Below are 13,774 nucleotides of genomic sequence, written 5' to 3' on the forward strand. Positions count from 1 at the left end.
CTCACCCGATTGGGAATCGGAAAAAGGCTCAGAAAACGACATCTGGAGGATCGGCGTTGAAGGCAGTAGCTCCATCAGTTCCAGGAATTGTTTCAGTGCCGACGACTGGAGGCTGGAACCTTTAGCCATTGGTCTCGATTGCAGTGGTTTAACGAATTCCGATGCCAAGGAAGGGTCTTGGTACTGGGAAATCCGTGAGGGTGCGGATTGGCGATCCCACTCGACAGGGGGGCATGGGGGAAGCCATGGCATCGATCCTGGGAAGGGATAAGCCCTGTACAGATATTGCCATTGGCGCTGATCCCATGATGGCTCTCGATACCGGGAGATCATGGTATCTGAGTCAAATCCAGCTCATGATTAGAGTCGATGGATTGGTTGGGGCGAAACGAAGGTGACTGAAATGAACCTTGTGTCTGCCCTCGACTCAATGAGGCAAGCGAAGCGGCTCTAGACTGAGTGGCAGTCTCAGTTCAGTGAGGACTCGGTGCTTTATCGAGAGAGCCTTTCTTGTGCTTCTTATGCTTGCTGAGTCGAATGTCCTTGTCCTCCTTCCGGATCTTGGAAGAGTTATGGACTTTGGACTGTTGTGCCTGAATTGGGTGCTTGGGCACCAATTTTTTGGCATCGATCGGGGCCGATGTCGAAGACAGAGTGGCCACCAATTCTGATGCGGGCGTCCACATCGAAGCGTGCTCGGACGTGTTTTGTGACGAAGACACCACCGGAGACAGCGCTGCTTCCATCAGTGCCACACAGAGTCTCGCTGCCCGATTCTTCCTGGTCTGTTTGGAGAACTTGGAACAGTGGAAGCAAAAGTCAATACAGTGCGATTCCCCGAGGCACAGGAGACAAAGAGAGTGTCCGTCAGAGGGGGCAATTTTTCTGCCACAAGTCCAGCACCGTTTAAAGAAACCACACCTCATGGCCCTAGGCCGGAGGAAGGGGGAGAGAGTGTCTCCGCGGAGGCGGAGATAGTCCCATCTTGGAAGAGTTATGGACTTTGGACTGTTGTGCCTGAATTGGGTGCTTGGGCACCAATTTTTTGGCATCGATCGGGGCCGATGTCGAAGACAGAGTGGCCACCAATTCTGATGCGGGCGTCCACATCGAAGCGTGCTCGGACGTGTTTTGTGACGAAGACACCACCGGAGACAGCGCTGCTTCCATCAGTGCCACACAGAGTCTCGCTGCCCGATTCTTCCTGGTCTGTTTGGAGAACTTGGAACAGTGGAAGCAAAAGTCAATACAGTGCGATTCCCCGAGGCACAGGAGACAAAGAGAGTGTCCGTCAGAGGGGGCAATTTTTCTGCCACAAGTCCAGCACCGTTTAAAGAAACCACACCTCATGGCCCTAGGCCGGAGGAAGGGGGAGAGAGTGTCTCCGCGGAGGCGGAGATAGTCCCAACTGAAAAACTAACTAACTAAATAACTTTCCTTAACTAACTAATTGAAGTAAGAAGAGAAAGAAGGCCTAAAGCCAATGAACTTTACTGACCGAAGCGTAGAGGTCCTACCAGCACGGCGGTCAGAAAAGAACTGGCGGGATCCTCATGCCCTCCCCTTAGTCATGCACAGTGGAGCCTGGCACGTGACTGGGGAGCGGGTGCAAAAATTCCTTTTGCTTTCCATTATACCGATTGGGGTCGGCGCAGGCGCACTATATCCCAGACGTATGATGCATAGAGACCACAAAGAAGATCATACATTTTACACTTCTTTTTTATTCTACATGTAGGAAAGTGTGAAGTATTAATGCATTTTTAAAATACTCCACCACCACCCCGCAATGTATGTAATTATTTCTTAAGACCGTGAGCAATCTTTTTACTATATGTTGGTTAAAACTTGGTAGGACTGCCAGGGCCAGATAATATTTATCATCTAGACCAAGTCTGTGGTCACTGCTGCTGTTCCTAGTGGTTTCAAGAATCCATGGGCCAAGACTGCCTAAAGACAACAGCAGAGTTTCAGAGTCAGCAGTACCTACCACTAACAAAACATGGACATACTTTGGATGGTTGTTCATACTGAAAAACCTGTTCTTATCTTGTAAACAATACAAGAATGTCAGACCCGCTGCTACACTTTGCATTTTATGCCTTTTTACACCTGTTTCCTTTGCACCTGTCTATTGAACATACTATTTCATGTATTTGTCAAACTTGGTTGTAACCCATCAAAACTGATCCAACAATAAATGTGGTAAGTCTTTAAGCTACCATACGGCATTGTTTTTGCTACAAGGAACTAATATAGCAAACCTTCTGGTACTGGCAGATGTAGCATAACAATGCACTGTCTACTACATTTACACTGACAAAATAGCACTGCATCCTTTCTACATGAGAGGAGAGCATAGTAAATTTATACTTCAGCATTGCAAAGATTTCATAATTGCAGAGGGGCAGCAGGATTACTCTGTTGGACTAAAAATAAGCAGGACAGTGGTGGTGGAAATTGCCATCAAGTCAAAACTGACTTATGGCAGCCCCATAGCGTTTTCAAGGCAAGAGATGTTTAGTAGTGGCAGTTTAAAAACTAACAAGATTTTATTTCAGCATAAGCTTTCGAGGACTATAGTTTAATTCATCAGATCCACATAGTGGGTCCTAGCATTGTCTTCCCCGTGAGGAACCACTACATCAGCTTGGCAAAGGGGACTCATCCATAGAAACTTATATTTGAAATAAAGTCTTGTCTTTAAGGATGTCATAGTTATGACTGACTCATTTTGGCCTGGTAATTCTTATCTACCACCAACCCACGGCATTCCCCCCCCCCCCCCGGAACCTTGGGTGGTTGACAGCTCTTCAGAGGCTGGAGACTGTCAAGCACTTTTCACAGTAAGCAGCACCATATGAAGTCATAACTCTGACCACAATATCTTCCACAGACTGTAACAGCATGCCAAATGCTGAGTCCTTTGCAGTATATCATCTTATCTGTGATGCCAGAAGGATTTTCTAGCGTGGGTCAGACCAAGGCTTACACATGCCTTAGAAGAATTTATCCACAGTTGAGAAATCCTGCTGTGCTTCTGCAAAAGAGCAAGTGCTCAGGGGCTGCTGCCTTCTAAATCAGGTCAGTAAACACCAAAATGATCAGCGGAGTTTGTGGGAACTATTTCCTGGGGAGACTTTCCAGCCAAGGAGAGGTTATAGAGCTGATACATGCAGCGGTCTTATTCTTTTCTCTCCTTCCCTGTACTATCCATGGGAATTAAGAGTAGTTTAATAATCCAAAGCCACTATTATCCTATGGATAGATAGGCTGAGACCTCTCCGCCTTCCTGTTTTGGAGACACAAATTAATCACTTTGCACTTCGGATTTTGTATTTAGTGAACAAAAATCAGATGAAAGGAGGGTAGATTGTCCCACACAACTAATAGAGCAGTTCCTCAGTGGAACAGGCCACCTTGGGAGGTGGTGGGCTCTCCTTCTTTGGAGGTTTTCAAACAGAGGCTAGATGGTCATCTGACAGCAATGCTGATTGTGTGAACTTAGGCAGATCATGAGAGGGACGGCAGGAAGAGTTGCATCAGTGCTTAGTTCTTGTGGCCCTTTCTTATATGCCCAGGGAATTGCTGATCACCACTTTGGGGTCAGGAAGCAATTTTCCTCCAGACCAGTTTGGCTGGAGATCCTGGAGGTTTTCTGTCATCTTCTGGGCGTAGAACAGCATACTCTGGGGATGTGGGGGGAAGGTATTTGTGAATTTCCTGCATTGTACAGGGGATGGGACTAGATGACCCTGGAGGTTCATTCCAACTCTATGATTCTATGATTTCTTCAATGAGTGCTGAACAAGGATTTGTTTTATTACTGAGGGGCTTTTAAAAGTCATTCTGTTACCTTTGCTCCCAGAACTGGGAAGGTTTGAGAGGACTATTAACTCATAATCACTTCCTTTGTAAGTTAATGATGCATTCTTCCTGGGACCTAAAACACCACAGTTGCTTTGTGCTCTGTGCTCAAATATAAAGTTGATTCATCAGTTACATTAATATCCTTCTGCATCCCGGATTCATTGCAATACGAACCTGTTTTCCTCACAGCTTCACATACAGAGGCCTGTTCTGCTGCTTCCTTAAACAAAACAAACCCATATTTCTGGACCTGCTATCTACATTCCATTCCTTTAGCTAATTTGGGGGGGAGGGGGGCGAGAAACCAATATATGTAATCAGAAATAGCTGCATGTCAGACTCCCCTGTATCAAACACCATCTGCCTCTCCAAGAACAGAAAAATGACAAGACAGACCATTAGTCTAAGAAATCCGGTATTATCTGTTCTGAATGACATTGGCTCTCCAGGGTCTCAGGCAAGTAGGAGTACTCCATATCCCCTGCTACCCACTCCTTTATAAATGGAGATGCCAGGGACTGAAGCTGCGAGCTTCTGAATACAAAGCAGACGCTGTCGTACTGAGCCACACTTCACCAACAAGTCTAAGATTCTCACAACTGGACGCATTAAATACTTTATAGGACAGAAGGAAAACAATACTAGTTCGCTTACCAATACCTTCTTAAAACTAGATATGCCTTTAGTGAGAATCAACAAAGATCTTGGGCATTCTCATTCCTTTGCTTATCAGTAGCTGAATTCTCTTCCAGTACCTCTGCATGATACTGCAGTACCCTGTTATTTCCCTTCCTTGCCATCTAACAAAAAGACTGTTTGTGCTATTGAGCTTTCCACTTCTAATATTCTACCGTATAATCATCATTTACCCAAGTTACAGATTAACCAAGAGGCAATACTGGAAGAACATTCCCCTACTGCTTTTTCCAATACAAGGCCACTTTCTGGTGTGATAGAGGGCAGCTTGATGTCCAGCTCGGTGCCTTTGCTTTCCTCTCCTTTGAGGTATTTTAAGGATCACTTGCTTGTCACTTTTTGTCTACCCTACGTTATTCAAAGAAACATGGCTAACTAGGTTCTGTTTCCTGTCCAGGATCACGTGGCAAGGAAAGTCAGAACCAGGGACCCCAGGTGCTTGATTTGGGGGATCACTTAGAATAAGATCTTGGGCTCTACTGGTAGCAGGAGCTCCTTTGCATATTAGGCCACACACCCCTAGTGTAGCCAATCCTCCAAGAGCTTACAGTAGCCCCAGTAAGAAGCTCTTGGAGGATTGGCTACACTAGGGGTGTGTGGCCTAATATGCAAAGGAGCTCCTGCTACCAGTAGAGCCCGTACTCACCTCCTCTAGCTCTTGGTTTGGCCAGAGCAGCAGTGCCTTCTGCTGCAAGATGGGAGTGGGGAATGGGAATGATTAAATACATTTTTATCTCACCCTTTCCCAAGGGGGTAGTGGGTGCAGGCCACAGACGGAAGGGGTAATATCAACACTGAGTGATAGCAGCACCGAGTGATCAGCACTTCAGTGTCAGAAATCACTGGATCCCTTTTCCCCCTCCAAAACATCAAACCTTGTCAATAAAAATATAACCCCAGATGGAGGAGTAGCAGCTTAGCCCAATATTAACTATATTCACTGGATTACTTCAGTGGAGAGATTCACATTTGCACTGGAAGTTTCGTCAACGTTTAGCCCATTAAATGGTTTTCTTCCTCTGCTTCAGGCTTTTGTCTGGTAGCCTGCTTGGAGGTTGGAGCCATCACTGCGGCCATTAGCAAAAAAGGTTACTTACTGACTTCAGTTCAAGTTGCCAGCTTTCAGCTGAACACTATAAACTTAAAGTTCAAGCATCACTACAAAAATGGAACATTCATTTGCAGATGGAGTACCACAGTTTCCTAGTGGGAAAAAATGCCTGAAGGAGAAAACATTTCATACATCCCTACCATGGTCTCTCTTTACCCTAAACACAGACACCAATGAGTTAACACACAGTCATACCAGAAAGGATTTGGGTTTCTGAGAAGGGGGCAGGGTGAAACTACATTTGCAGCCTATTCTGTTTATGTTAATCAGATTCTAGCAACATGATAATTCTCCTCATAGCATACCTAAAAAGCTGTAAGGTCAGGAAGACTGCCTAGTCACAAGCTCCAAGATTTGCTAACAGACATAAAATGAATACACACACAGTCAAGGTGATTTTTTCCTTCTAGTAAACAGATTTTTTCTTCTTCTTGCATTTGACAGTACAAACATTAAATCAAGAAAATAAAACATTCAAGGAAAAGAATAATTTCCACAACATATGTAGACAAAAGGGTCAGGGGAGCAGGAATGCAATTAGAAAATATCACATTTCAGAAAGTGAAACAGTTTTTATATAAACTGTTAATTAAGCATTATTACTGAAAACCCTGATGAGCTCAAGCTCTGTGGTAACACACTTGGATCTTTTCAGTAGCTATGTTAGGCCTGAACAAGAACAAACGCCCACCTACCTATAGCCAAGACCATTTCTGAAGTTTCCTTCTCACCTCAGAATTTGAGTGTGATCGAACTATTTGAAGCCTAGGTGAGGCAACACAACAAAAGTCTTGTTGTCCCATGAATGACAGCCTTACTATTGCTTCCAATCTTTTCTAATGAACGATTATTCAGAAAAGTGATAAAAAGACTGGAGTGTTAGGGATGGAATTTCTAGTCAGAGGAAAATGCAACCTTGTGGAAACGGAAGTTTATTGCCTTCCAAAAAGGAGATCAAGGAAACATTGTTTTTTAAATCCTCCATATCATCCTAATGCTATAGTCCCCCAAACAATCACATGTATTCCTATCAGGATCCAATCAGATTTTTCTGACACAAGTCAGCTAAGAGCAACAATTTAAGATTATTTTAGGTGTCCAGGTTTAGATCTTTTTGACACTGTTGCTCTTTAAAACGTACTAAGCGCATTAATACCACATTAGGGGTCTTAAGCTTGGTACCTTCAAACCTTGTCCTGAACACAAGTTTCCACTAAGAATATTATTGCTGCATTTGGGGGAAAAGAATATCAGCATGTTCCTCCTCAATGCAGTGATGTGGACAGCACTCTGCATGGGCCCCATACTAGTTTCTGATTCTTAGATGAACCAACCCCTTGCCACACACTCATATGAAACCCACTGAAGTATTTATAGACAGTGTATAAAAATCTCATCATTTTTTAAAAATGCATTTACTTCCCTAGAACTGTACAGGAGCAGTCATCATACCATTTGTTTTTTGTCAGATTACACAAGATAGAAAAGATTGTGCTTCCCCGGGCTAAGAGAGGGGAAAGGGTAGGGAAGGAGTGGGAAGAAGCTCTCCCCAAGAAACTGGAGGCTGGTAACGAAAGTCAAGGAAGATCAGGCCAGATTTTATGGTACTGCCCCCACTTCTCCTCCTGGCTTGGGGATGAAACACTTCAAAGGTTGCTGAAAAGTTCATTCTTCTTGCTCCAGTCCATCTGAGGTGCCCTTTTGCTGGTGCGCTTCTGGTGGGCCCGCTCCTTGGCCACTGCCAGGGGGATGTCCAAATCAAGTACAGGGTCAGATACAGAGCTGCGGTTCTCTACCTTCTCCTGAGAGTTGACCTGCAAGAACAGGACAGCAAATAAAACTAGAGCTCACTGCAAACATGAGGTCACTGCTGTCCTACCCAATCTCCATCTCTTCTGCCGCTATGCATAGCCCAAGGCTCCAGTCCAGGGCTGGACATATTCTGGGCAGAGGATTTGTATGGGCAAAGACAAATATCTATATTAATGTAATTTGACAGACCAGGAATGTCTTTTGCATAATTTGTTCTTACTGGAATTCTTGTCTTATCATTAAAAATGACTAAGGCAAATCTATGCATAGGAGCAGAGCAGCTATGATTATCTCAAGCCTGATTCTGTACACTCATGCCTCTCAGAACCCTATGGTATGCCTGATGTCACTGGGACCACCACAGCGTTCCTAAAGCCTTCAGCCTCTCATCTCAAACCAAGATGCATGCTTCTGTTGTAGCAGTGGACCTAACAGGCCTGCCAGTAGGCAGGACTGCCCTCCTCCCCGCTGCCTCTCCTGTACCAGTGACTGAGACTCCTAGCACAAGTGCCTGGCATCCTACGAGTTCTATTTCCCAGAATGCACGAGGCCCCTCAGTCACTGATAAAAAACAGGCAAGACACTGATGCGGGGGGGATGAGTCAAGCAAGTAGAAAGACATTAAAAATGTCTATCTCTCACCTTTCAGCCCAAGAACTCTCAAGGGAGCTTACAAAACAAGTAAATACAAAAATGCAGAGTTGGATCCTATGAAACACATAGAGAATGTGCTCATGGACATGGATCTTTCCTGCCTACCCCTTCGCTGTGCTTTCCTCAAGACCCCATAAAGTTAATGGTGAAGGCTGTGGAACCCACGCAGCCAGAGGAATGAACAAGATCACCCCCATTTCACTCTTGTGCCAACAGAACCTCCAATGGTGGAAGAGAAAGATGGGGGTCATTTTGCCTAGCTTCCTCTCTTCACTGCAACTTCTGTGGCTGGATTGTTTTTTCCTTCGTGTGGGTGCAAGGAAATTCCTGGGGGAAGGGAGAACGTGGAAAGATCTGTGAGCACTTTTATGGTCAGTGGACTTTTAGGCACACTAAACGTTTACCAGTTTGTGCAACTTTGACTGAATGCTCAGGATAGTGTTTTCGTTCATTTTCCTTATATTCTCATTAATCCTGACAAGATGTTGAGGTCACAGAAGGGGTAACAAAGTCTGATCCTACAGATACCCACAAAGACCTGAAGCACTATTTTCTCCTGTTAACTGGTATCCTGTGGCATGTTTAGTTTATTGGCCTTAATGGTGCACAAGTGTAAAGAGAGCCTAGAACAAGTGTAAAGAGAGCCAGTTTGGTGTAATGGTTAAGTGTGCGGACTCTAATCTGGGAGAACCGGGTTTGACTCCCCACTCCTCCACTTGCACCTGCTGATGTGACCTTGGGTCAGTCACAAGCTCTGGCACAGCTGTCCTTGAAAAAGAGCAGTTTGTGTCAGAGTTCTCTCAGCCCCACCCACCTCACAGGGTGTCTGTTGTGGGGAGGGGAAGGGAAAGGAGTTTGTAAGCCGCTCTGAGATACCTTTGGGTAGTGAAAGGCGGGGTATAAATCCAATCTCTTCTCTTCTTCTAAAGAGAGGACATTCCCCAGAGACAGAAATGCAACACTGTGTGTATTAAATGTTGCTACTCCCTTGTACTCTGCTCATCTCTGCCCCACAACAGCTGCAGTGTGCATGTTTTGACCTGTTACAGTATGACACCATCCAGAAAAAAACTCCCACAATGCACAAGATCTGTGCAACACACTGACTTCCAACACAGACTCTTGCACTTAATCCTATTTGCTTTTGGCCTTGCCCAGAAGAGCCATGGATCTGGGCTACATATGCACCACATTTTCCAGAACATTTATAGAATCCGATGAGGATCACCAGTTGCCTTGTACCACAAAAGTCTTGTAGACAACTCCAGGAAAACAGCAGGCCTCAGAAGTTCAGGTCTTAAGTGGAAGCATTTTCAAATGGGCTGGGCTGTTTGCAGTTCCAGCCAAGGGAAGTAATAAGCATTCAGTATCTCTGGAACCAGGTCCAGGTATTCAGCATCTCAGGAACTATGCCCAGCTTTATTTATTCTAGGCACTCCGCATCAGATCTCCTTTACGTCTTCCCCTCTGCAGGGCAGCAAAAGGGTTGGCAAAGCTTTGATCGCTTTACATTGTCGAAAAGGGGAAAGTGCTCCTGACAGGCAAGTTTCCCACCACTGAGCAACAGGATATACTTGGCCTTTCTTAGGCAAAATCCTCTTACCACTCTAAGTAACACTTATGCAGTGCACTTGGCCTCCCCGCACCACCTGTTTGGTACCCAGGTTGTTTTTCATACCTCATAGTGAGTTTCATTCACAGTGGGGGAAGCAGGCAAGTGGTCAGGACTAGGAGGACTTTCACAGACAGGCTCTGGCTGCTCATCTTTGCTGTTCTCCTGAAAAGAGAGACCAAATTCTGGAACTTAAGAGCCATACAGATACTTAGCAGAAATGGAGGTAGAGCAATTTTTCTAATTGGCCGGCTCATGCATTTGGTGAAGAGACACACTCCTACAATGTTTATGATGTCTGAATGCAGCCAAAAGAAATGTTTTTGTCTGTAAGACAGGAGCTCTTAGCTTGTTAAGAGTAATCAGCTCTGGTCAAGGAAAAAACACTGCTCCCCCCCCCCCCGACAACTAGACAACTAGACATTCAGGCCCATTTGTGGCCTATTTGCCCTGACCTAGATAGCCCAGGCGAGCCTGATCCTGTAAGCTCAGGGTCAGCCTTGGCTAGTATTTGGAAGGGCGACCTCCAGGGAATACCAGTCTTGTGATGCAGAGGCGGGCAATGGCAAACCACCTCAGAAATGTCTCTTGCCTTAAAGTCCAGCTTGCCACCTAATAATGCTAAACAGCTAGAACTTCTGGCTGCCAGACAATCTTAAGCTCTCCTGGCTATTATACATACAATGTCACATGATAATTAACCATCTGGCAAGTAGTGCTAGAGCCTTATTTCCAATTCTGATGGGATTGTGCTGTGGATGTGAGATCCATCAGCTTGCCATGCAAAAAGTAGAGAGATTTCGAAGAAAGGAGTTCACTATATTCACTGAGTTTATCTAGTCTGGAAACGTCCTTGTTCTGTCCCCTAATGGATATTATAATTGGTACCCTGCCCTTCTTTTGAGCTTCTAATGAGGCTTCCTTTCTGGTCTTTGTTTAATTAGGTTTTGTGTTTTCAAAGCAGACTGGAAGTAACGTGGCCTTTTGGAACAGCAGCCCTGACTGTGGGTTTCCACCCACAGACTGAAGAATGAGCTACTCTGTTCCAAGATAAGAGGCAGGCCTGGCCATGAGTGACATGCCTTGGAGGGCTCCCCCTTCCCCTCCCCAAGAGGTCAGCTTTGCTCTACAGCACAAACGATAAAAAAACCCCAGCAAGATGCTCACCCGCTCCCACCCCCCTAGCTTGGGGCAGTGGGTGGTCAGAGCCGCTTTAAACATTGTGCATTTCTTACATAGAAGGACCTCTACAGGAGAAGAGTTCACCACGAGCAGCTGACATACTTAAACATACATTGCCAAGTTACACACACGTCCAGAGGCACCGTAAAGGCTAACAGAAGTACATTCCAGCATGAGATAGTGTCAGATGGGGTAGCTGTGTTGCTCTGCAGTTAGGGTTGCCAGGTCCGACTGTCCTGGCAGCAGGGGGTGGGGGAAGGAGCCGTCCGGGAGTGGGGGGGGAGGGGCAATGCTGCTGCATGCGACGTGGTCAGAGCGATGATGTCACATGGAAGTGATGTCATCACACCGGGGACATCGTGCATGAATGGCTAGAGCGTTGACGCGTGACATCCCCAGTGTGATGCTGTCACTTCCATATGACATCACCGTGCCGACCGTGTAGACCCACGACAGGCTGCAGTTGGCTGGCAGCAGATTGGAGCCCCGAAGATCAGGGACCTGGCAACCCTATCTGCAGTAGAAGGGCAAGATTCGAGTCTAGTCATACCTTAAAAATACCTGACAAAGGGAGCTTTGACTCTGGAAAGCTTATACCCTGGAAATATTGTTGGTCTGTAAAGGTGCTACTGAACTCAAATCGCGCTATTCCAGCATAAACTTTTGTGAGTCAGAGCTCACTTCATCAGATACACTGGCGTGTACAGCCACAGCATACATTTATATCTCAGGTTGCATGCAACAGAAAAGGTGGGAGTGAGGAGAGGTCACAAAAGACAGACCCGCTTGAAACAGTAACAAAATCATTCCGTTCAGAGAGGATGAGGACCATTCTCAATGGGCAGAGTAGGATTAACACAACATCAAATCTAACTGGGGGAGTTGCAGGGTGAAACATAAGGAGAACCAATTGGGGCAGTGCAGAGAATTCATAAAGGTGAGCAGTGCATGGTCACCCAAGTAGGTGGGATCAAGAATCTAAAGTGGGAAGTCAAACAGAGAGGAGGGCCAACAATTAAAACTTAATGTATATAATGTAAAACTACATGTATTTACCAGTAAAGAATTAAAAAACACATACGGGCCCAATTACACCTCATATAAAAATACCAAAGTCATACACACAAGGGCCAGTGGACTTGACCTGACACATTTCGGCCTGTGTAGGCCTTCTTCAGAGGTCAAACACAATGAGGAACAAATTGGGTTATACCATAATACAATACAATTATACAACATGGATACAAAATGGACCAGAAAGCAATTGCTGTAAAAAAATTAAAAACATGCGAATTTAAATACATATAATAAAATGAATAGGTAGGCCCATCACAAACAAGTCTGGCCTATTGTCATGGTAGTTTCCTACACAGAAGTGCTTTCTGTATAGCAAGTCAGCAACAAGTAAAAGGAAGCCATTGTACAAAATAAGACCATGAATGTTCTGGCATAATCTTTACCTTTTCTACATCACCATTGGCAACTGGTTCTGGCAAGGGCCCTGAACGGAAATCAAACAAACAAGGCAGTTAGCAAAGTCATTTAAAAATCCCTTTCTAAATTCTCTATTAGTTAGCATATTCCTTGCAGAATCGGGACAAGTGAGGCTGCTTTCATGATTGTGCCAGCTCTACCACGGAAGCCCACCCTAAAAATAATGGACTGATTATATCTACTTCATGCAAACTTACAGCGGATTCTCAATACCAATATACCATGCAATTGCTATTTGTGCTCAACAGTCATAAAGACTACGGGGGAGGGGGTTCCCTTCCTTTATCTGCATGCCACACCTACATGACCACTAATACACACACACACCAGCTACATGCAATATCACAGGGATCCTCAATCTTTTTGACCCTGTGGGCACATTTGGAATTGACATGGCATGGTGGGTGCAGCCACAAAATGGCCTCCACAAAATGACTGCCACAGGGGGGGCAGACCCAGCCACAAAATGACTGCCACAGCTTAACTTTAGTAACACAGTACAAGTCATTGTGTTGTGGTGGCACATGCTGCCAAAGCAATTTTTTTTTAAATCTGCACAGCCAATCAAATCTCCAATCCTCCATCAGAATCCTGGCCCCATCCACGTCCTAAAAACACTTGGTGGGTGCCAGAAAAGGTGTTGGTGGGTGCCACGGTACCTACAGGCACTGCGTGGTGGATCCCCGCAATAGCGTCACAGCGAAACTGCTTGCACATGGCTGCAGGTGTAAAAAGGCGCTACGGAGTGGTTGATCAGCGGGCTGGAGAGGAAGATGCAGTCGTTTAGCAACCCTGCTGATTTCCATGCTTGACCATTCTATATTCAACCCTTGATACAGTCTGCAGGAACTGTGCCCAGGAAGGCTATGATCAAACCACCATCTTACTCTGAAAGGTGCTGCCAGCCTGTTCTGCATAGTTGTTAATGCAAGCATGAAATAGCAAAATTTGCTGCAGGTCATCTTATGATTCCTTGTTTCCCAGCCTTGCAGCAGTCCTGAACAAATTTTCTTCCACAGCTCACTCACTATAATTGTAGGCACTTTCAATAGTAATGTCATTTTAAGAGCTGAATTCTTTCAGTTATTTGTAAGTATGAAAACTCTTGGTACAAGTTCATTATAAAAATACATATGCTATAACTTTTGTTGTTCAAATGCCCAACCCAACATGGGCACATTACTTAAAACCAAATGAATTTAAGAAATCTGCATTCTTTATTTTCTCTGTTTCATGATTTCTAATTTCATTTCAGGCGTTTTGGTTCCATCTCAAGCATCTTCTACGAGCATGCATTTATGGTCAGCTATTTCAGCCTAAATGTCACAAAGCCAGTTTAGCAT

General features: G+C 45.0%; 1 protein-coding gene across 1 annotated transcript in view; it reads right to left on the reverse strand.

Moving 5' to 3' along the window:
- Window positions 1–6,197: 6,197 nt before the first annotated feature.
- The window catches only part of SLC9A3R1 (solute carrier family 9, subfamily A (NHE3, cation proton antiporter 3), member 3 regulator 1), a 65,243-nt gene continuing 57,666 nt past the window's right edge, over window positions 6,198–13,774 (reverse strand). The window contains exons 4-6 of the mRNA XM_015410730.1: window positions 12,398–12,438; window positions 9,822–9,920; window positions 6,198–7,491 (exon numbers count right to left, since the gene is read on the reverse strand). Of these exons, the coding sequence (XP_015266216.1) occupies window positions 7,324–7,491; window positions 9,822–9,920; window positions 12,398–12,438 (308 nt within the window). The 3' untranslated portion in view covers window positions 6,198–7,323. The remainder of the gene's footprint in view (window positions 7,492–9,821; window positions 9,921–12,397; window positions 12,439–13,774) is intronic.

Source organism: Gekko japonicus, unplaced genomic scaffold (assembly GCF_001447785.1).
Source record: "Gekko japonicus isolate JY-2015 unplaced genomic scaffold, Gekko_japonicus_V1.1 scaffold15, whole genome shotgun sequence".
NCBI lineage: Eukaryota > Metazoa > Chordata > Lepidosauria > Squamata > Gekkonidae > Gekko > Gekko japonicus.